A 25,352-nucleotide genomic window follows, 5' to 3' on the forward strand; every position below is an offset into this window, starting at 1 on the left:
CCAAATGGATGGCGTGAGTAAGCCTAGTGTGACCAATCCTCAGCCGAGTTAGGATGACTTGGTTTCTTCTGTTGCTTAGGATAACATTTTTCTCAAATACGTCCTCCCAGAGGCCATGAAAGGCCGTGGGAGAACTTAGCAGCCAGAACTTATTCGACTGAGAACGTAGTTTATCACGGATTGTTCATGAAGTCGCTCTCACATGTTAAATCTACTTGGAGGCCATTTATTGACGCTCTCTTGGCAGCCACATCAGCCCGTTTGTTTTCGAGGATGCCACAATGATCCGAGACCCATACCAATACTACTGCCTTATTTATTCTTGATTGGGTATCATAAATTATTTGGACGATAGATTCAGATCGTCTGCCTCTTAAGCTCTCAAGTACACTCATAGAGTCGGTAATTACCAGGAAGCTGTCGTTGCGGGCCTCGATAACTCTCAAGGCAGAATAAATTACAAAGGTCTCGCAAAAGAGCACAGAGGAATAGGCACTAAGTTTATATATTATCTCGCTGTCAGCAAGTGTAATTGAACAGCCACATCCGTCGGCCGAGACAGAGGCGTCAGTATAGATGTAAATGTACTCTTTGTACTTCTTGGCCATCTCGCTAAATTGGTCTCTATCAGATTAGTAACGTGGGTCCCGTTTACGACTTACAGATGGTAAGTATTCGATATTTAGATATGCGTGCAACCAAGGAGCGCCGCATCCTATTTCCTTTCCGAGAATCCTCGGAACAGGTATGTCTAGTTCCTGGAGATAGCGAAGCTGCCTGTGGTTGAAAGACTACGGTAAGGACTTCTTTCTTTCGAGTAGTAGAGTTCGAGCGTACCTGATTGTTTGCTGTGAGCAGTTGGAGATACGGGACTTGCTGATCGCGTACTTGATAGCCTGGTATTTTCTCCTGTAATGAAATGGGAGTTCATAGGATTCCTACAGTAAACTTGAAATAAGGGTAGTGGCAAATGGCCCTATTGATATGGGAACGTAGATATTGCGCAAGGAGTCTAGTAGCCCTTAATTTTTTCTCTCGCAGAGTCATACAGGATAGACCCGTATTCTATCTTTGACAGAACAATGCTTCTATAAGTGTTCAAAATGATGTGTTTGTCAGCATCCCAGTTGCAAGATGATATGAGTTTAAGGACATTAATTCTCCTTAGACATTCAGCTTTAGTGTACTTAATGTGGCTCGAGAAAGTCAGCTTGTCATCAAAAGTCATACCTAGAAATTTAATCTCGTTTGTCCCCTTTATCTCATCTTCAGCTAAGTTTAATTTCACCATGTTCTTGTACCCGTCTAGCTGTCTAGGGAAAAAAATTAATCTGGACTTAGTTACCGACAATTTGAACCACTATATTGTACCCATCTTTGCACTGATTTCAGCGAATTCTGCATTATTTTCCTAGTAGTTTCAATTTACTTGCCTCTACAGGTAATAGTGATATCGTCAGCGAAGATACTGTTTTTAACTGGCGGAGTGATCACATCAGCTACTTCCTTCAATAGCCATCAAGAAGATCATCATACGTAGGGTAGATCTTCGAGGGACTCCATTTTTAATTTCAAAGACAATTGAAAGTACCCCATTGGCTCTAACACGGATTGTCAGTTTGCTCAGAAAATTAGCCACAAAGTTCAACACGTTCCCGTTAACACCGTTCCGTAGTAAGACAATTATTACCCTCTCTCTCCAAACCATCTCATAGGCCTTTTCAATGTCTAAGATCACAGCAAGGAGTTGTTCCTTAGAAACAAATGTCTCACATACATCCGTCTGTATAGATACCAGGTGATCCATGGTAGATCTCTTTTTTCTGAACTCGTATGGGAGAAGAATTTAATTCTTTTCAGATGCCACTTCAGTCTGTTATTTCAGTCAGAGTGCATGTTAAAGCAATCTGACGGTAGTTTTCTGCTAAAGTGATGTCACGATTGGGATACAGCATAAGGATGACTACAGTCTCCCTCCAGACGTCCGGAAACATACCTTCCTCCAAGATAGTGTTGATCAGGTGTAAGAGGTGGTGAAGATCTTCATCTGACAGCTCCCGTATGAAGATATATAATATTCCAACAGGTCCAGGACTAGAAGACTATAAATTTGCAAGTACATTCCGTAATTTGTTTGAGGTTAGAAGGGCGTTCAGCTCCCGGTTGCTGTTAGTATCCCGGCGAAGCATGTTCTTTAAGCTTAATTTAGGGCTGTTCTTAATCCTCAGAAAACTGTCGTCAAGATTTGAGTCGTTTAAATTCAGTAAAAACCGGTCGCCCAGAATATTCGCTATGTTGAAAGAGTTGGGTCTTAAGGTGGCGGCCATTCGCTACCAAATCATGTTCATGGTTGGATTTAATGTTTCCTTTGATTTTGTTGATCCGTTCCATACCTCACTCATGGGAGTGTCACTGTTAAGCGAAAAAAGGTAATTTCCCATGCTTGACGTTTACTTTCTTTACATGTCTTCCTAGCCTTCGAGCGACGTTTTTTGTATTCCACAAAGGCTAGCACATTCTGATGCCGTTTGTATCTGTTGAACGCATTCTCTGAAGCTTGCTTTACTAATTTCCATTCGTTGTTAACCAAGGAATACGTTTTTTACCGATGAACCCAAACGTTTTGGGTATACTGAGCTCAGCAACGCGCATTACAAGATCCGCAACAGTTTTCTGTTGCGGATGCAACAGTCACAGAAAACAAGCTCTGAACTCTCGAGAAATGTTTCCTCTAACTTACCCCTCCAAGCTATTGCAACCCCAGCTGACACTGTGAAATTAAAATCACCCATCAGTAGAAACGGTTTGGGCAGTTGCATAACTATGTCTGTTAGTTCCTTTACAGTAAACTTCCAACTGCTACGGAGTAGGGAGGTATTACATATTGTAAATGTACCAAAAGTAGGCGTTATATTCACAGTCATGCCACAGCTCCAAATTTACTATGTGGATGAATTTTTTTATAGGTTAGTCGATCACCGATATAGATGGTCACACCACCGATGGCGTGGGAAACCTCCAATTTGTTTTTGAGAACAACGTTATAACTCTTCAATACTGCATAGTGATTATCCTTAAAATTCATCTCTTGAAGGCATATCAGATGCCAAGCCGATTAATAAGAAATTGCAAATTTTCTTTCTGGGGGTGGAACTCATTAATATTCCATTGTAGGATTGAGTCATTGATGGTGAATGTTGCCTGTGTGTGAGAAATTGTTCATAAGGACGACTATACACTTTGTTTATTCGCCAGGTAGATATACACTCTCAGTCAATGGAGATCTTAGATGCACATAAGATATCCTTGGAAGTGACTAATTTACCGATGTCCACGATATAGGTACTGATCGGAATATCCCCTATGGCGTCTAGTATTACGGCTTGATTTTTATTGGGGTAAGTTAGTTTTTGGGCTACAGTGGCGTAACTACCTGATTTCTTCATCTGTTTAGTAAGGCAGGCGTCATTTCTTGAACGACTGGCTTCGCTCGACGGTTCATCATGATTATTCTAGATTTTTTGTAATCCGTTACCCTCAGGCGTCTTCTCAGATATGATTTCACATACTGTTACTTGGTTATTCATACTCAACCCCTATACTCCCCTGTTCTCAGACAGGGAAACTATTCCCCTTTCTGCCACTTCCTCTGAGTACAGACAGGGGAACTATTCCCTTGTCTTCCCCTGTCTGTACTCAGAGGAAGTGGCAGAGGCGGAGTGTTTGTTTACAACGATCAGCTGAGCCAAGCGTGGAATTAGCTGAACTTAGTAGGTTATGTTGGGGTTAGTTAGTTGTGTTACCCCAATTGTTCGTTATTTACGCCCTATCGGGCTATTTTAAGTATTATTTAATTCTCACCAGCTCCAAGACCGGATTAAACACAAATAATATCTCTTACCAAATTAAAATTTCAACTAATACATAGAAAATAGTTCACTCAAAGATAAAAAACAAAAAAAATTACGCAAAGAGCTTTATTATTATTATTTTTTTTATTATTCATTTCTAAAGTTGGTTGTAGGATATGAGTCTCCAGCAATTTTGATACTTCAATAACTGTTTGGTTTATGCTAAAATAAGGTTAATTCTACATTAAAGGACATATTTTTGTTTCTATTCTCATAAGAATAATATATCTTAGTCATTATTTATTTTTGTGCATGTGAAATGCTTTCAAGCTTAATAATTCATTATAAAATTATTACATGAGAATTAATGTACGGTTGTAGATTAACTTTTTAAAATGAGATTTTTCTATGTTCACAGGAAATAATAATTAATATACATGTGTACAAAAATGTTTCGTTATTACGTGGGTTATAAGTTTTATGAAATCAGCTTCATTTTACCTAGATATAAAAGGATTAAGTTTTATTTTCATTATATGTAGATATATGAATAAATTTTAGTAAACTAGTCAATTAAGTTATAAAATCCTTAAATTAACTAATTATTAAAGTTAGAAAATTTAACCCTTTTAGATACCAGTGCTGTAGTTATAATATGTATAGTTTACTGTGTGTAAATAATTGTAGTTTAGTCTCGTAGATATTATAAAAATAAAATTAAAACATTAAAAAAACCTAAGTAAAGATAATAATAATAATATGGTAGATTATTTTAATCGAAGTAGTATGCAAACCATAGCTATTCCTGTTATGTTCAGGAATTTGAAGCGGGTTTTACAAGGGCACCGGACGTACCGAGATTGGATAAACCAAGGACAGCACCAAGAGATGAAGAAGTTACGAAGGTGAATAAAAACATTTTCTCCTGTAATTTTTATGTATATAATTACAAAAAAAAAAAAAAATAATAATAAAATAACAAAGAAATTATTCACAAGCTTGTTGAACAGTATTTTATTTTACATAGCACAAGATGAGTTTACTAAGATGATTTATTTCTTTTTTTTTATTCGGAAATAATGATTAGCCACAGTAATCAAGATGATGTCAAACAACACAATTTATCAGTTGAAGTACTTATATTATTATTTATTAACAGTAATGGTTTTTGGATCGTAATTTTGAATAACACAATTAAATGATAAATATGGATCACCGTAACGAATTAATTATTCATCATAACAGATATTTATGTCACATATTTCACAATATTATTGCATTGCATATTAATCTGGATTTAAGTTATACACTAAAATATTATGAATATAACATAATGTATTCGTCTATCAATAAATGTAGTAGGATGATACTGTATTCTTCTTCAATAGCACACAATATTAATCACTTTTAGGCTAAATCAGCGCTATTATAATTTATCACGCTTAATCACACTTTAATTTTCTAGCTTAAGTTATTATTATTATTTTATCACGGTAGTAATCTGTTTATATGTATAGATAATAAATTATCCTGAAGCATTATTATTATTATTATATTTTTAAAATTAAATTTATGAAAAATGAAAGTCAATTACATTAACTGTTGTTGAATGTGAATTTAAATATTTCTATTTTAAAGTACCTTTTTTTTATTTATTTTTATTTTATATTTTGAAGAAAAAATATTACTTTTGTTAAGCTTCTTAAAAAATAAATAAAATAGGATTTTTTTGTTAATTGTTCATCAAATAAAATATTATAATATTATTTATGCATTAAATATTTGATAACAATTACTATTATTGATTACAGATAAATCGCATGTATTTAATCTTGGTCAGCGTTATACGTAATAATAATAAATATACATGCCAATAAAAAATGAAATTATTATTAAGAAAACACAATAAAATATCAGATATTTAAAACTTTTTCGTAATCCTAGAGTAAAATTACGATTTATGGAGAAAAAAGCAGATGTAAATAACAGAATAACAATTAATGAGTATTTTATAATATATTCCGTGAATCTCCGTACCGAGATCCATAGATCTACACTTCGAAGGAGTGTACATATCGTCCGAAATATACACTCTATAGAAATGGTAGTTCTTAGCCTTTTATCCGCAGGTCCTGAGTTCGAATCTCGGTCTGGCATAGCATTTATCATACGCTAAAAAATTTCCATTTCATATTCCCACGGTACAAGCTTATCGAGCTTACGTGGTTAATTAATCACAGAAAAATGTTCCACTATTGTAAATGTGAAAGTACAACAAAAATCCTTTTTCTGCCTTTAATTTTAAATTTAGACCTACTCACACTCGTAGTACTGTATAAGCATTAGATGATGAAATATTAAGATTTGAAAGAGTACTTAGAAGTGTATGAAGATGTAAAGAGTCCACTGATTTCACTTCTCTGAGGATATGAAACTTTAACTTTAAACTTCTTGTCAATAAATGAAAGCCTTGAAGTTAGTTAACGAAAGTTCATACTGATTCATATACGTTAATATTGGTATTGATTTTAGAAGTTAAAACAACTAAAGGAGATGTATAGAAGATGTTTATATTTCATTTACATTTTTTCCTACCTTACGTCATCATCTTATATAATTTCCTTTTTTCAGGGTGTTTCCTGATTAAAAGCCAACTTACCGTAATATTTGAACGGTTTTGAGATGGCTATAAAATGTATTGTAGTGTAGTATTTTTTCAATTAGTTCCTTAAGATCTGATGGTGTTACATGATTGCTTGCACAAAAAAGGGTCTCAGTTGTCATCTTTGATAAGATTTTTTATTGAACTGCCAGGATTTTTTTATAGATTCGCTTTAAAAGCTACACCGAGTAGATATACCGTATTTGTCCAGATAGGTTTTATGATGTTGAATGTCTTCAGATGTATTTTTTTTTATTGATATTTTTCGTTTATGAGAGTGTATTTTAATGTATAATTTTAAGTCGGTTACTTAGTTTTGATTTAATGATGGGTTGATCTTTTGATTTAATGTTGTGTCTCTATGCTAGACGCCTATAAAAAAAATCAGAATAACTTTGTCTCCTTTCATTAACGTTCTTTTTTAATCAAAATAACATAAGAAAAAGTCTTAATATGAAAAGTGCTGATGTATTTTACTGATCGTAATACTTCATTTTCAGCCAGATTTTTAAATCTATAAGGATAGAATTGGGTAAGTCGAGAGAAATGATGAAGGTACTTTATACATGAAGTAAACGGTGAGTCCCGCTATAAATAATAAAATAAGTATTTGGTGTCGTCTAGAAGGACACCAAATAATAGCCACGAGCTACTGAGTTTCATAGAAGGTGAAGATAATAATTTCGATTCAATAGAAAGTTTTAAATACTTGGATCGACCGTGAACAGCAGTAATGAAATGGCGGAAGAAATCACGGCTAGGATAAAGGATAGATAGGATAAAGGATATCCATGTTCGGATTTGGTAGAATGCTAAAGACAATTTTTTAACACAAAACTGTGGTTGTATCAAGTGATGATTAAATCTGTTTTACTATACGGATCCGAAACATGGACCTTGAGAAGAAAGATGGATAAAATAAATAAAAAAATGAAATATAACATTGAAGTTTAATCATTATTATACGTTGGAGCACATGTTTTCTATATTATATGGTCAGCTGTATTGCACCACACGCAATATGCATACTGAGGGAATCAGCGCGCGTGACGCTTTTTCGTGACGCAAGTTTTTTCTCAGTACTCTCAATCCCTAAGCCTGCATTAAGAAGTTTTGCTTCAAAAATAGTAAATTTTCCTTATTGATGCGTAAATTATTTATAACTGAAAAATACTCAATACTTTGTAAATGATTATGGAAGAAACATTTACATTAATTTAATTTTCTTTACTTCCTATTAGTGTAAGGATGACACAATGTGTTTGATAAATGGGATTGAGATTAATTTTTTGTACATCTCCTAACTGTAACATTTTGACCATGCTAAATAATTATGCGAGAATATCTCCTCCTAAGTGAAAAGTTTTAGATTGGAAGTTGTATCCATCTGTCACAAGGTCTTAAATACGACTAAGCGAAAAATTGACAAAGATTTTGGAACTTTTCTTGTTTATAATCAGCTGTAAAGATAAATAATAAATTTTATAAATCATATTGTATATAAATATACTGATAAAAATTAGCAAGCTTTAAATAAATTTTATTTGTAAAACATCACTATATATATATATATAGTTTTTTTCAAATAAATTCTTCTGTAAGACTAAATTCTGTACTGATTCTTACTGGCTAGAATGATAATGAACCATTCGAAATTAATCTATAAAATGAGGTGGAATTTCATCAATGTAGAAAGTTCCAACAAAAGAAAAGGAAATAAATTACTTCCTTGCTGTTCTAGTAATAAGATTTCCAGGATTACAACTGCAGCGTGTTAATAAAGGTTTAAGAAAATATGAAATTCTAAATTAAACGCCACGTTTCAATTTTAAAATGTTTTTAGATAATAGGCAATGGATTTTTTTAAAACAGAATTTTGTATTATATTTTTATTTATGCAATATAGTGGAACAGTGTTCCTATTTTTGATTTTGTTAAAATATTTTTAAATAATGATTTAATTAAGAAGTAGAAGAACATAGAGTATTGCATTCAAGATTAATATTTTTTTTACTATTAACAATTTTTTGTGATCAGAATTTATATGGATGCCAACCAATGTTCTTTAGTAGTATGGCATATGAAAAAGGTTGGAAGCACTATTTTATGAAACCATAACTTTGGAAAGTAATTTTAAAGGTTATCTGTAAGGTTATTTGTACTTAAGAAATAAAAAAAGGAAATATACATACTAAATTTAATAAAAAAATTTTGATTTGTTGAAGCAATCAATATTATTCATCATTCTTGGTGTTAGCTCTCACTTTCTCTATCTTTTTCACTATTTAACAAGTATAGTGTTAAAAAATTACATTAGAATGAATGTATTATTATGAAAAGTGTATGTATAAAAACCCTCATATTGTAAGTCGTTTGAAAAGAAAGAAGGTGGGATAATGAAGGTTAGACAGTCAAGCGAAAAATAGATAAAAAGAAAGGAGAATTATTAATTCATGTAAAGTATTAATATTAGTGTTATAATGTAAATCCGAGTGCCTAAAAAAATTAACGAAAAGTATTTTATTTATGAATTAGAGTCAAGTTTCTTGTTATATAAAACGACTAGTAGTCATCCTTCTTATATATATATATATACACGCAGAAGACTACTTTCAGCTTAACGAGCAGACCTTTTGCGAAATAGGGTGGAGCATTTTGAATCGTTGAAGTGAATAATTTGAATTGATGTGTCAAAATACACATCAGATATAAATCTCTTTTTGTAAAAATTCTTGAAATAAGTAAGTCTACACTTCAGTTGATCTAATGAAAGAGTAGAAATACGTTTCGTGAGATTTTATTTTATAAGAGTTTAGAATGGATTTAAAAGGAATTGAAAAAGAAAAAAGAATTATTAAAGAGGAAAGATATTTAAAAGATTTAGAGATATTAGTAGGAATATGAAGAGGTAAATTGAAAGATACTTACGAGCGTTTATCCCTGATATCTGAGCACTTCCTAAAATTATGTCTTTAACAAGTTGACATTTGTTTTGACAGATAAAAAGAGTTTATTTAAACTTGTAATCAAATGAATGGAAAGGAAGATAATACATGAGTTACAAACTTTCATACTTCGTAATATTTCTACGTTCTAATCGTAAAATACAGATTAAAATATTATGAAGTGTACTGATTCGTTAAAAATACAAGATAAGATATTTTTCGTAAATGAAATAAGTTATTTATTTTCAAATGATGAAATGCCAACACTCCGTCACCTTCATGAAATTTCATTGTTTCATACAAAAAGTTTCGGGTTCGAATCCCGATAAAGTTTTTCTTTTAGACTCAGCAAAATTTCCAAACATTCTTTCTACCCTTTAAATAACTTCAAACTTATCATTTAGAAAAAAAATTAAACAGACAACCTAAGATAGCTTTTTATAAATATACTAATAATTTGTGTTAACTCTGGTAGATCTGTTGACCTAATAGGTATTGAACTTTTTATTTTAAAAACAACATATGTCTAACTGACTCATATATATTCTTGTTCCATTAAGTACAATGAACTATTGTTTCCTATCATATGAAGTAAGCCAGATTCTAGCTTTATGTTAACAATTACTGAAAAATAGTTCAAAACTAATTTGACAGCAGTAATATTTAACAGAGAAATTTTATATAAGGATGATTTAGATTTGTAGACGGTTTTGTAGGTACTCGGAATATTGATGTACCGGTACATCATTAGTATTACTGATAATGTACTCAAAAATAGAGAACGTGTAAAAATATCATAAACTTGTTAGTTGTACATAAATCGAGCAGTTGTACATTTACAAAGAACTCCATGATTTTCGAAAAGACACTTAAATTGCCTATCCGCCTATAATTTTATAGTTTGTGCTTTTCACCTGATTTGTGCAAGGGTGTTATGTGAGTTCATTTCATTCCATCCGGTATTACCCCTGATTCAAAAATTCTATTAAAAAAATAATTTAAAACAGATTTTAAATAATGAAAATTTATTTTAATATGCCTAGCATGTGTATTTTCTGGACCAGGAGAAACGTTTATATTAAGTTTATTTATTATTTGCAAAAGAGATTTTTCATTGATTTTTTGAATAACATTGACAGTTTATACCACTGTAAATTGTTTTTTTGTTTACGACATAAATAAAAATCAGACCCTACTAAATTTTTATTTAAATCTGTAATCATAGAACCAAAATAAACATTCAATTTATTTGCTAGATCCAATAATTTTATTATAAATTATTATTGGATTCAATTCCACAAGGATATTTTCCTACTCAAAATTCTGAATTAACAACTCATCAACCACTTTATCTGAAAGAATAGATTTATATTTAGTGCATCGTTCATCCTGCTCTGATTTCAAACTTTTATTGAAAGTAAATCCCTACAAAATAATGATCTGCTTCTTTCGAACTAAAAAAAATTACCCTTTTTAGATAACTTTTCGCATTGACATGATCAATGCAAGAACTTTTAAGAATTTTGTGACATAATAACAATAAAGCTTTTTTGGTTCCTGAATAAATAATATACTACATATTTTTATAGTTTGCAATATATAATCAAAAAGCGTAAATTAATTTAAAGTTCTCTTCCATTCCTTTTTTCTGATTATCAAGATTCTAATTTTATCTCTTATTGTCACTTCCTTCGTACTTCTTTCCATGCACTTTGTGTTACTTTTAACTTACTGGTAATCTTAGTGAGAGTACAAGTGAGAGTACTACGTAATTACGGAAAAATATAATTTTTTCCCCTTTCTCCACAATGGGACTTTATCGTTTTTCATCATATATTTCATTGACCAATGTTTTTTCCAAGCAATTGCCACTCTTTACTTCATTCTCAGTTCTATCATCAAATCCTATTAGTTTTTCTTAATAATTCTGATTAATTCTTTCTTCTCTTTGTTGTGAGGCTGCTTTACAACCCTTCTCCTTAGTATTTTTATTTTGTTTACTGTAAGCCAAATGTACATGAAAAATCTGTTTTGGTTTCTTATAATTCTATTTTTACAATTTCTTTTCTGAAAATCACGTATGTATTCTGTAATATAATATAATACATAACATATTATTATATAAAATAATAAAGTTATTTACCTGTTTTGTTGATCGTTTGTTAACAATCCTAGGAAGACGGATTCCAGTCTGATACAATAGTCTAACTGAATTTCTACGTCATTAGCAATAACTAGCACGTTTTGAGTCGTTCTACGAATAAATATTCCGTTATTCTTCTAAAAGATAACATTATGCAAACTACTGATAAGAAGCCGTGCACGGTATTGTTTTATATGTATGTTACAATGCCTGGCTTTACCAGAACTTCATTTAGTTGGATGTTTTATTAAGGATCCGGTTCAGAGAGTAAAATGCAGGAGTAGATCTCTCCTCAGAAAACCGTACATATACATCAGACCCAATAACTCCAACAGGTATCCATAATCGTAACACAGTTTGAGTAGGGATCTAGTCAAAAAACACAAAAGACATATAATAGAGTTATGGATAAGCGATAAATAAAGGAGTGAATTTCACTTTTTCTTAGGAGATGATTCGTGTGCTAACTAAACGATCCACGAAGATGAGATTATTTTTACAAAATATGAGAGGTACATTACTAACTAACAAGTTTACATTGACCACTTTAAATACATACTGCTAGAAGTTATTTTAACTTCAGATTCTAATAAACCACTTGAAAATAGGATCGATCTTCATAATCGGAAACTATAAACTCCTAAACACGCATTCCCAGAATTTTTTTACATGTGGATGTATCAAGATGAACTATTACCGTTCAGCCAAACTTTCCCTGTATTATATTTTAGTTTTTAATTTATAACTCTTTTAATGTATGACTGTTTTTACTAATTTCTAACTATTGAATATAATTAGATCGTATATAAAAATAAATTTATAAGCATCAAATCAAATCTTATTTTATTTTTCTCGTATAAGAAGACTTTCTTTAAAGTTGAATAGAAAGGTATAATTAGAAAGATGTTGAATTGAAATAGTATCTTTTTCTATAAAAAAAAAACGTTTCCAGTCACAAAATTTGAGCTAAAAAGACATAGAAAAGGACATGTATATATGTATATGTAGTAAATTTTGAAAAAAAATGTTAAAAAAGAAAACACTAAAAACTTATGGAAGTTTGGAAAGTTTCGTGTCAGGAGGGGAAGTTTTTAAATGTCAAAATTCTTTAAGACTTTCCTTATCTATGGTTTGGAATAATTCATTTTTTTTACGTACAACATAATGAACTATTAATAGTTGCTAGTTATCACTGCATCTGTGAAACAAATTTTAAAAATCATTCACTTGCATAAATCTTTTAAAAAACTGTACAACTTACTAATTAATTTCATTGTTCAGGAAACTGGTTATAAATAAAGCAATACACACAAAAAACTATGTAAAAAAGAAACTAACAACTTTAATTTTTATTTAATATTTGATATAATACAAATAGAAAATAAATGAATCAGATTACAATAATTATTTAAATAGACAAAGTTTTGTAAAAAAATGCTTATTTACATTATTATTATCTTTTGATATTCATTATTTACGTTATTCACAACGGAAAACGAGCTTCTTTTGAAAAAACTGACTTATAGTCGAAAATCTTTTTAGTTATGCAGACAATGAGATGTTTCGCACTTATTTCTGAGTTCTTTTTATTATTCATAACTTACCTTTGAAGATGCCGCTCATTTATTTTATATTTCACATGTACAGTTTTTTTACATCCTACATACATATTTCATGAATAAATACATATTAAAAGCACAATAAATAAATTAGAAAAAATGTAATTAAATTCTCACACCATAAACACTTTTTCTAAATACTGTATATATACTACAATACACCCCTATACGTATTTAAATCATTCCGATTTGTTTATTTTATTATAAAAGATTGTAGAAAAGTTGTTTTTTAATTATTAATTTTGTTTGTTTGTAAATATAAATGACATTTTAATAATATTAAAATTAGAAACAATAATAAATGATTTTGAAATACTGAATGATTAAATAAAAAAGTTGCTTTACGTTTATTTTTTTTTATAGACAGTTTGAACATACTAGGTAAAAATTGTGGTTATTTTTATTGTTTTGAAAACAATAGGTATGTAATCTTTCTATTTTTTGAATTGCAGATTCTTGTTGTACCGTATTCGAAACCATAATAGATAATTTTAGGTTTATATTACATTTTATAATATTTTTTTATTTTGAAAAGAAAAGTAAAATTTAAAAATTTTAAATTATTTTAAACGGATTTAACTAGACTCAGATTTCATATAAATTAATTTACCAAATTAATTAATTAATTTTATAAATTAATTTATTTATATGGTAATAAATATATAGGATAACTTGAAATTTCGTGTCTCCAATTCTATTAATTTTTTTTCTAAGACGCTAGAAATAACTTAGAAGTAAATAGGAAAAAGGAATCAAATTTTTACTGTTGTTTCAAGTTTGAAATTATTGGTGGGAACCATCAGTTTAGTCTCCTTTTTGTGTAAAACAGTAATAAGACTGTATTAGAAATAAGTTGTTTCTTAAATTTCGAATTTCTAAAGTCTGCGCCAAATTGGAAACAAACAACTACTAACAGTTTACGAACTTGTCCACTTCAAAAAGTGAAAAAAAATTTCTTATTCACATCTTTAAAAATAAAATTTAACAAATTAAAATTACAAAATTAAAGTGTTTTAGGAGGATACAAGATCATAAGCCACAAAAATTCTCCACTGCTAACTAAAAATTGATTAATCTAGAGGTTATATTTTAGAGTTTCTTTTTAGTAAGTTTTTTAAATCAGTTTTAATAATCTAAATTGTCTTTAAATTTAACATTTTTATTTTTTTTTGGATTTAAAATATGGGTAAGATTGACTAAAAAGTCACAAAAATTACAAAGGAGACAATTTTTAATAAAAATAAGAAACACAGTTCCGTGTAACGATTAAAAAGAATTTGTCGAGCTTAAGAAAAGTTTCTATTTTCATTACGAGGATAATCAGATTGACTTCAGGCTATATCTTTTTACACTACGATGCTAAATAGTAATAACAACATCCAAATTAAATATACTCGGACTATGTAATTTTTTGTTAATGTTATAAAATCAATGAAATCTTTCAATGACTAGAACTAAACTAATTGTGGAAAGAAAGTGATCTATCCCACCCGCTAGAGATATTGACCCCAAAATTTTACCAATAAATTATCCCACATACCCGAGTCTGTGTACAAAATTTCATAAAAATCGATTTATACAGTTAAAAGTTATTAAGTTTCAAATACGTCTACACGTACGTACGAACATTTCCTTCCCATTTCTTTTTTGTTTTTGGGGTCTCTGGGTCATAACTCGTTGAGAAATGACATACTTCAATCGTTGGAATCGTTGGAAAAACCCATACCACATTTTGTTGGCTGATTACCATACTTTCCTTCTTCCAGCATAGCTCTAGAGCTATGATGTCAGGAAAATAATAAAAATTAGTATTTCCAACGAGTTCATTAAAAGTTATCTAGAAATATCAATTTTTCATTACCCATAGATCCAGATCCTCCTTGCGTAAATTTATGATTAATTTTTTCTACGTATTTTTATAAATATATTATGGTATTATTTACAATTTATTTATAATTTCATTTTTGTTCATAATTTATACAGTAGCTGACGTAATTTATGTTCTAAGATGTAGATTGTTTGACTTATTTAGGTATTAATACAAATTTTATATTTTTGAAATTTCTTTTAGTATAAAAAGTATTATTAATTTATTTTATACTTGCTGCATGTTTTATAAAACCAATTAGTTAATTAGCAATTAGTAACATAGTTGTTTTTCGAATAAATATTATTTATTATAAAAAAGGTTTTTCTGTAATGAATTTTGTAAATAATAATAATTTAATAATAATAATAATAATAATAATAATAGTTATAATAACGAATTTTATGTACTACTTTATCATTTCAGTTCTTCATAAATATGCAGTATTCTGTTCTTATAGAAGTATAATTATTATTTAACAAATGAAATCAACATTGAGTTTTAAAAGTTTGAATTGTACTTGCCTGGAAGTTAAAGCTGATGAAGTAATAATCGAAATATTATTTTAAAATTTGCGGATGTTTTTATTAGTTTTTTGAAGTAACTTTTAACTTACAAACTTTTTTCGTAACAAACTAGCTTTAAATGTGTTATCTTAATTTTACAGCTCTTGGAGTCGTTCAAGACTAGCAATAATGTTTTTTAGGGTTTCATAATCTAATTCAATGTTTAGTTGTTGGCTGATCAACGCTCATTTGTCACGTCTTGGCTCATTTAGAATTTTTTCCTGTGATTATGATTTAATATGAGTGAGTGTCTGTACATAGATTAGTATGTAGATCAGTGTACAAAGACTGAATTGTGTAGGTTCCTATAAATTTATTTATAATTACGGTTTTATTTGGTTGAATTTAAAAGTATCTTTATTTGATAATTTTATAAGGGATTAATTTTCTTTTGTTTTAGTGTTTAATGTAATATATTTATTTGTGTAATTTTAGTTGTTTAGGTAGCGTTATGGCTATCTAGGCTTTGTGCTAGAAAACTGATGTATTTATCTATTTATATTCAGTGACTTGGACTTACTAGGACACTTTATTTTCTAGGTGTATTTAAGATATTAATATTAATTAAATTATTAATTCATTTAAATTTATTTATTATAATTTATTTTGTTTTTTTTTGTTTTTATTTTATTTTTTTATTAGTTACCATTAGGAAACGACTTCATTTACGTTGTTTCCCACTGGTTGGTTTCATTGTTTACTTATTTGTTATTGGTCGATATTTTCTTAACACATTTTGTTTTTCTCCATTGGTTGTTGTTTATTTATAACATTAGTGGGTGTTTGTGGGTTCATCCATTTCAGATAATTAAATTTCGGAGATTTCATAAATGCCTGAAACTGAGAAAAGGAGAGGCAAGTCCAAGCGGATCATTTTTCGTAAGGCTTATTGATGGAAAACCAGTACGGGTTTCGTTTAGGAAAGGGTACTGAGGACGCCATACTCCTTGTGATGAGTGTGGTAACTACCAGCGATGCGATATATGATGTGGGAATTTTCCTGGACATTTACGGAGCATTTAATAATCTATGGTGGCCCTCTGCCATTTACCAACTCCTGAAGACAGAATGTGCTGAACGTGAATTGCAAGTCACACAGAGTTACTTCAGTTATCAGGATGTGCTGTTTCGCGAGGGCAGTCATGAGTTTGGCAAGTCGCTGTCCATAGGATGTTCCCCAGGGCAGCGTGTTAGGTCCTTTTTGGTGAGTGGTGGAGTTTGATTCTCTGATGCAGCTGAGGTTTCCCTGTGGGTGTCACATCGTGGTTTATGCTGACGATGGGGTCATGCTGGTCAAGGGATGCTCGCGGAGGGAGGTAGAACACCGAGCCACTCAAGCTCTTCCAGGATGCTTGAGCTGTAGGGTCATCAATATAAAATGACGTTCAGCCCGGAGATCACGATGATACTCCTCAAAGGCCGTTTGGCAGTGAGTCGGCAAGCTCGACTTTTGATGACAGGCCAGCGTATCAAGTATGTCCAAATTCAAAAGTGCACACACACAAACACACACACATATATATATGCAATATGCATGGTTTATTTATAAACAAAGAATAAATCGGAGAAAGAGAGAGAGAAAACTTGATTAATAATATTATAGTATTTATTAATGCCTAGAAGAAAATTCCATGTCATGTCATGCTGCTTGATTTGGTTTTGCTACCAAATTTTGTTGTATATGATACAAAATTTCTGTTTTCGTTAATTTAGGAGTTGGATAAGTCGGATAAATTTCCATTAATGTAGCAGATATATTTATAATTTGCAGATAATAAATTTATCATAATGGATTAAGTATTATAGAATAAATATTAAAAATTATCCATTAAAATGACTTCTAAAAAATAAATAAATAAAAAATGAGAGTAAGGTGATTAATTTTTTATTCTTATTTTGGAAGTACAGTGAAAATAAAACAAATATCTTCATCATATTATTGCAATTTTATTTTTTCCCTTATTAATTTTTTTGTTACAGTAGTTAAAATATTTCTTATTTGATTAATGTGTTCTTTTTACATTACTCGTAACTGTCAAGTTGATAATACCAACGCTAATACTTTTACCATTAAATGCAGTCAGCAGTAGCCGGCAAATTGTACGGCATCTAGCTATTAGTTCCTTGAAGAATACAACTTGCAATACCGTTGAATTAATTCTGTATACCTTAAACAATTTTTGCAGGCGCTGGTTTATTGTAATATTCTTTATTGTATTTATTTTTAATGATTATTTCCTTATACGTAATACTTATATGTATTATGTGTTTATTCTTAGAATAATAAGTGTTCTTCCCAAAGGCAGGTTTTCACATGGCCGCTCACCATTCTGCTCGATTCTGTGCCATCCGTTTCATTTTATAGCAACTTTCTTCCCTTTTTACATTGTCTACCATCTACCATTTTCATTTGTCTCTGATCTCTTACTTTCCTCCCAGTTACAAATTCTTCCAATGCCGTTACCAACAGGCAGTCACATTTCAACCAATGTCCCAACCAACTGTATTTTCTTCTCTTTATTATTTCAATAATCTCTTCTCCCACTCTACGAAGCACCTCATTCCGAACTCTCTCCGTCCAGTTGATCTTTAGCATCCCCTTCGAAACCCACATTTCAAAGGCCTCCAATCTTCTCTCCTTTCCTTTCCTAATAGTCCATGTCACTGTCCCATAAAGGGCCACACTCCACACAAAACGTTTTAAAAGTTTTTTCTCAGTTGTAGATCTAGTTTGCTACATAGCACTCATTTTGCTGAATGTTTCCTTTGCCGTAGCAATTCGTACTTTAGCTTCCTGATCACACTTCATATCTCCCTTAATGATGCACCCCAGGCACTTGAAGGATGCCTCTTGCTCAACTTTATCTCCCCCAACCCTAATTGTTGCCCTTTTGGTTGATTTGCTAATTATCATGCTTTTTGTTTTCTTTGCATTTATCTTCTTCCCATACTCCTTGCAGGTTTGATTTATTTTTCTCAACATTTCATTCATCATGTACTCACTCTCTGCCAACACTGCCATGTCATCAGCGAACCTAACACACTCTATACTTCTTCCTTCAATATTTACACCCTTATTACCAGTTAGACTCTTTTCAATTATCGCTTCCAGGTAACAGTTGAACAGAGTCGGTGACATGCAACATTCCTGCCGCACCCCTCTCCTAAGTCTGCTTTCCTCCGATAACTCATTCCCAATCTTTATTTTTACCTTCTGCAACAAGTACAGATTTCTTATTAATCTCCTTTCCCTCCAAGCGACTCCTTTTCCATTTAAGATTCTCAGCAATTTATCCTGTTCCACCCTGTCAGATGCCTTCTCCAAATCTATGAAAACCACATATAAATCTCTTTGCTTTTCAATATATCTTTCTCCGATCACTCTTATTAACCCTACTGCATCCCTTGTTCCCTTCCCCCTTCTAAACCCAATCTGTTTTTCCCTAATTGATCTCTTTAGTCTTCCAAAACACAGTCTCCCACATTTCAACACTCTTAGTAGTATCTTAGCTGCATGTGATATAAGTCTAATATTCCTATATTCCTCACATTTCAATGTATTCTTATTCTTTTCAACTGGGACCATAATAGTAGTCACAAAATCTTCTGGCCAATCACCACTCTCATATATCAAATTACACAAGCTTGTGATATCACTAATTCCCCTTTCCCCTAAACCTTTCCATCCTTTCCATAGCTCAGTTGGTACTTCATTGACTCCACATGCTTTCCTGTTCTTCATTTCTTTTAAGGCTTTTTCTACCTCTCCCTCCAAAATGCAACAACCTTTCTCCTCCTCACACACTTCTGATTCAAGTTTAATTCCTAGGATTTCTGGTCTTTTATCTACTTCGTAAAGTCCTTCCACACTTGTTTTCATCTATCTAGAACCTCGTTCTTACCATCAACCACCTCTCCATCTTCTGTCGCTATTTCCATTCTAGTTTTACCTTTTCCCTTTTTAAATACCAGTTCCATAACTACTCTATACATCTATTCAAACTCTCTATCCTCTCTAATTTCTGAATATCTTCATATCTCTCCATCAACCATGTTTGTCACACCCTTTCCATCTCTCTTCTTAATTTGTTATTTAGTTTCCTGTACATCTTCTTACCCTCTTCTGTTCTGACATTCTTCCACTTTCTCCTCTCATCCATTTAATCCAGCATCACCTATGTAACCCATCCTTTCTTTATCCTCCTAGTCTGCTTTTTACCCCAAGCATCTTTGATGGCATTTATAAGATCCTCCTTCATACATATATATCCAATCTCGTGTTTGGATCTGTGTCCTCTTTCCTTCTCTCTCTATTTACCAAATAATTCTCCTGTAGCCTTTCCCTTCTGTCTCCATCTTTCAGTACCTCCCCATTTAACCTCTCTACTCTTTTTCCTTTGTTCACTCTATTCATCCTCATCCATAACTCTTCTACCACAAGATTATGATCAAATCTTTATCTGCTTCTGCATACACTTTTGAATTTTTTAAACAATTTCTATACCTGCTTTCTATCATAAAATAATCTATCTGGTACCTCTCTCCATTTATTCTTGAGGTCCATGTGTAATGTGTATCGGTGTCTCTTGTGAGCTTGGAATAGCATATTACCAATTACCAAAGAGTTCTCTTACAGAAATCCACCAGTCTTGTCCCTCTAGCATTTCTTATACCTAAACCAAAGTCTCCTACAACATTTCCCTCAGATCCCTCTCCTACCACTCCTTCCAATCTCCTATTACTACAATGCAAGCTTCTCTCGTTTCCCCATCTATCAGTTTCTGAATCTTATTATAGCATTCTTCAATCTTCTCATCTTGATGTTGGTTTGTTGGCATACACACTTGTATTATCACTAGATCTTTTCCTTTGTCCTTCAATCTCATCAACAATATTCTTTCATTGACATATCTTACTCTTTCTATACTGTCTGTCATCTGTGGGCTTAGCAAAATTTCTACTCCATATTCACCACTCCTTTCTCCACCTGAATAAAAGATTTTGTAACCAACCATATTAATAGGCCGCCCTAACATGGGGAACAGACTCCTTTTGCAGCCGCCCCTAACCTGGATGACAGACGCTGCCTTACTAGTGAGCAAATAACAATCACTGGAGACCCTCACTATGTTTAGCTCATGGACCAACATGGTTTACCAGGGTGTGGCTGGCTACAATCCTTTAGCCTTCTTGGAGCCAAAAGTGAGAGTAGACTGCATGTGGGAATTAGTCTTGCATGACCATCTTGAGATGTGGTCGTCATGCATAGGAAAGGTGCTATCCCTCCATGCAACCCATACACCATCATTCTTAGAAGGAGATATGAAATAAAATGTGGTAGTGCGTGTATATGCAGCATACTATTGTAAACGCCGAGCTGTTGTAAATACCGGATGTTTATAAATAAAACATCGTTGTTTATCACTGACTTCAAAATAACAGTATACATTCTCATATTTCATACTGGATATTTTTAATTTTCTTTTAATTATAGTTCTGTGTTTCAGTACTTTTTTTTGTACGCGTGACTTTGTGTGTATATTTGGTTATTGTGTAATTTGCTTACTGTGCGATTATTACTGATTATTGTGAGATTTGATAGTGATTAGCCAGTATGCGTGTGTATTCAAATAGTTTATTGATATGGCTGATAATTTAGGAACAACTACTTTAAATAAGCACAGAAGAGGGAAATATTTTCGAAGTGGTGAAATAAAATAATTTAAACGTATTCAATCAACTGCTAGAGAAAAATCCTACGTTGGTTAAAAAGGAAGTAGTGAAAGTTACTTCTGAATTAACTGGTGTGTCGGTTAGTAGTATTAATAGATTACGGACTGAAATAAATAGGAAAGGAAAGGTAGAAACTACTGTTAACAAGAGAAAACGTGGAAAACCTGTGCTAAGAAAATGGAATGAATTTGATAAAAATGTAATAAGGTTGACTGTATAATTTCTTTTTCCGAAATGAAATATCATTCTTAAAAAAAATTGTGGCTGTGATAAACTGCGACAAGAGTTTACCAAATACTGGACGCATTAGTTTTATACAAATTACTGTTGTCGAATGAATTTTAAATTTATTAAAAGAAATAAAAAAATTGTAATTGACGATCGAGAAGAGATCATAATTCGGCGGCGTAATTTATTTTTTAAAAAAACGCAGGAAATTGTAGAAAAACGGGTAGAAATATATTTTATTTGGATGAGACGTGGGTAAATAAAGGCCACACCATTTCAAGAATTTGGAGTGATACGGCAATTACATCGGTAAAATCAGCATTTCTGTCAGGATTAAGCAGGGGCCTGCAACCTCCAAAAAATAAAGGAAAACGATTAATTGTGGTACATATTGGCAGTGAAAATGGATTTTAGAGGCGGGAGTACTCGTTTATGAATCCAAAAAATCTGGAGACTATCACGACGACAAGTACCGAAATATTACGTGATTTGAAAAAGTATTGTTGTTATTATCCAAAAATAGTATTGCTGCAATTGTCCATTGCACAATTACACAATTTGTATGCTCCGTCCTACAGTGTAAAACTGGAAAATATTCTAAACAGTTGATGGAGGAAACAAGAAATTGCTTTATGGGTGCAATCAAAAAATATCCACTTTGGAGAAAACAGTTTAAAAGCCGAACTCCTTGAACATGTAAAACACAATCGTGACAAATTTAATAAATTTTTAATCTATTATTTGGCTGAAACGAAAGGTCATACGGTGTTAAGGCTTCCTTCTTCATGTAACCTTAATCCAGTTGAGTTATTGTGGAGCCAAGTAAAAGGGTATGTTGCCCGAAATAATAATACATACAAAATGAAAGACGTTAAAATCCTGCTTGAAAAAATCGTGAACGATGTATCAACTGATAATTGGGAACAGTGCTTGAAGCATGTTGCAGAACAAGAAAAGAAAAGTGGGACAGATAATTTTCTACATGTTGTGATTGATGTACTAATAATAAATATTAGAGATAATTCGTCGTCAACGCCAACTTCTGAGAGTGATGAAGAATCGGATACAATGGAGGGAATACAGTGTTTGTCGGACACTGGCAGAGAATAAGGTAAGCAGTTTTCTTAACATTTTGAAATGTAAGGTTTTGTTTAAGATATATATTTTACCTATTAAATTATTTTTAATAATATGGTAGTTATTGTATGGGATATTATTGTTTTCGTAGGTTTTATTATATTAAACATTTTATGAGAAATTAAAAAGTTAAAAGTTTAGTATAAAATTAACCATAAAGTAAATACAAATTTAATAAATAAGTAATTGTAATTAAATAAATTATTATTATAATTAAATAAAGTGTAAAGTGAGTATAAAATTTTGTGAGGAATTACAAAATTGTAAGTTTAGTATTAATATTTTTTAGGTATACTGTTCCACAGCGTTCTGTCATCTGCAGTGTGTTTATGTGATATCGCCTTAGAATGAACAGAAAGTATATATAAATTTATTTTTTGCTATGCAGTTTTTCATAAGAGTAAATTTCCTGTTATTATTTGTTTATTTTGAGTATTCAGTATTCGTGCACGTAGTTTGATTTAAGATTTCTTATCAGAATAATACTTCTTCGTTGTCACCGTATTATAATATGCTTAAAATGTGTTTTAAACAGTAACTTAACTACTGTGGGATATAAATTTTACCATAGCTTCTCACCATACTCCCAGCTGATTAATAACGTCAATTATATCCTTTAGGTCGTTTTCAATAATATGGTGTACTTTTATATTTCTTTAAAAACAATTTATAATTTTTATAGAAGTGAAATTCCTGCATTCTTTCTTTTACTGTTTTTTTTCCATTCTAATTATATTTTAAGTTAAATAATATAATTGAGAATCATTAAAAATGTATTTTAAAGTACTATCAGTCGGCAAAGAAATTCAAAGAAGATAGTATTTGTTCTTTGTATTAAATAGAGTTAAGAAATTTATCGTAGAATAGCTTTCTTCATTTATCCGTAAAATTGACAACAGAAGAAAAGACTGGTTTGAACGTCTCGTAAATAATATAGTAGTACCGTACAAAGCATTGCTGCAAAACTTGGAGGACTATTTTCTTCTCTTTCAACTTCTCAAAGCGGATTAATAAACGAGGTTCAACTTCAGTCCTCAACGCCTCGTTTTTAAGCACCTAAAAGAGGGTACTGCTCAACCTAACAAAAGCGCCAAGCACGCTAAGCCAGCCAGAAAATTACAGGCTACAGTGATCGTTTCAAACTACTTAGTTTTAAAAGTGGTTTAACTATTTGTTCAGATAAGTATAAAGCAAATGTAAATAGAAGCTGTTGTACACGAATAATAGTAATACGAGAGTTAAAATTCATTTAACGACAAAAATAAAATGTGTAGAAAAATAAATTTAAAAACCTTTTAACGAGTGAATATATAAAATAAAGGATTATGAAAGTTATTAAAATTCATTCGATTGAGGAAGCTTTCATAATATATTACTTTAACTAAAATTCTTCCCTAAGTTACAAGTCACAAAAGATTGCTTCTTGCAAGAGATTTAATGAATATGAAATTTCTAAACGTTGTTGGAAATTTCAATAACAGGTTTTTATAAAGTTGTTTCAAATTTTATTCTGTTTAATTATTGTACTTGAGATCTTACGAAAATTAGAATTTTCTGGGTCCATTCAAAATAAAATACTCGAACATTATGAGGAAATTTTATTACCTTATCTTTTCCTACTGATTTTTACTTCCTTGTACAAAATAAAGAAAGTATTGCGATCGCGAAAAATTTCGGTTACGAGATTTCAACGGAAATATCCATTTTGACCATCCCTAAATCCACTTTGACAAGTTTCGGCGTGACGTCTGTACGTACGTATGTAACGTACATACCGCATGTATCTAGAACTCAAAAACGATTAGCGGTATTATGTTGGATTTAGACTGTTGTAACATCTACTTGTGCATCTCCTCTTTTGATTGCAATCGACTGAACCAAAAAAACCCAAAATTAAAAAAAAAATCTGGATTTTGGACTTTTTATTAACTGAAGTAATAAGCTCTCATTTCAAGCTATTCAACGATATATCATAAGTGGTACTTATTTTCACTGGTTACAAAGTTATAGCCAAGAAAATATTAATTAATGAAATATTTGGGTCTTACAGTGGAAGGCACATCGGTTTGAATTTGAATACATCTCCTTCTTTTTATTGAACGTTTCTTTTAATTTAAATATATTGATTTTTTAATAATTATTAACCTCTGATTGTAAAAACGTTTTACGATAAATAATAATTCAATAATATTAATAAAAAAAAAAACAATATGAAGAAATATCAGAAGTTATTGATGAAATAAAATTTTATATACTTTTCATTTAAAAAAAAAAATATGTATATGTAATTTAATAGGGATACAAGGAAATCATGTGTTGCCTACATCAGATTTTTGTTTGTTTGTAAAATAGATCCTTAATAAAGTATTCTAATAATAATTTTCTTCTTTAGAGGAAGTCAAATATTTTTAGCCAAGACTTATCCTGGTATATTTCAATCAAGATTAAGATAAATTCAGCCGAAACTAACATTAAAATTCAGTTAAGTCGTACGATCATTATTCCTGCACAGACCAGACAGAAATCATGATAATGAGTTAATAATTATTTATCTATTCTTATGGTGATAAACACGCTCACGCCCAATCATATCTACGTTAT

At 31.1% G+C, this 25,352-nt stretch overlaps 1 protein-coding gene across 1 annotated transcript in view; it reads left to right on the forward strand.

Annotated features, from left to right (window-relative positions):
- The window catches only part of dysc (whirlin protein dyschronic), an 857,123-nt gene that overhangs the window by 324,512 nt on the left and 507,259 nt on the right, over nucleotides 1–25,352 (forward strand). The window contains exon 5 of the mRNA XM_075357689.1: nucleotides 4,670–4,756. Within this exon, the coding sequence (XP_075213804.1) occupies nucleotides 4,670–4,756 (87 nt within the window). The remainder of the gene's footprint in view (nucleotides 1–4,669; nucleotides 4,757–25,352) is intronic.

This window comes from Lycorma delicatula, chromosome 2 (genome assembly GCF_047948215.1).
Source record: "Lycorma delicatula isolate Av1 chromosome 2, ASM4794821v1, whole genome shotgun sequence".
In the NCBI taxonomy this organism is placed as follows: Eukaryota; Metazoa; Arthropoda; class Insecta; order Hemiptera; family Fulgoridae; genus Lycorma; species Lycorma delicatula.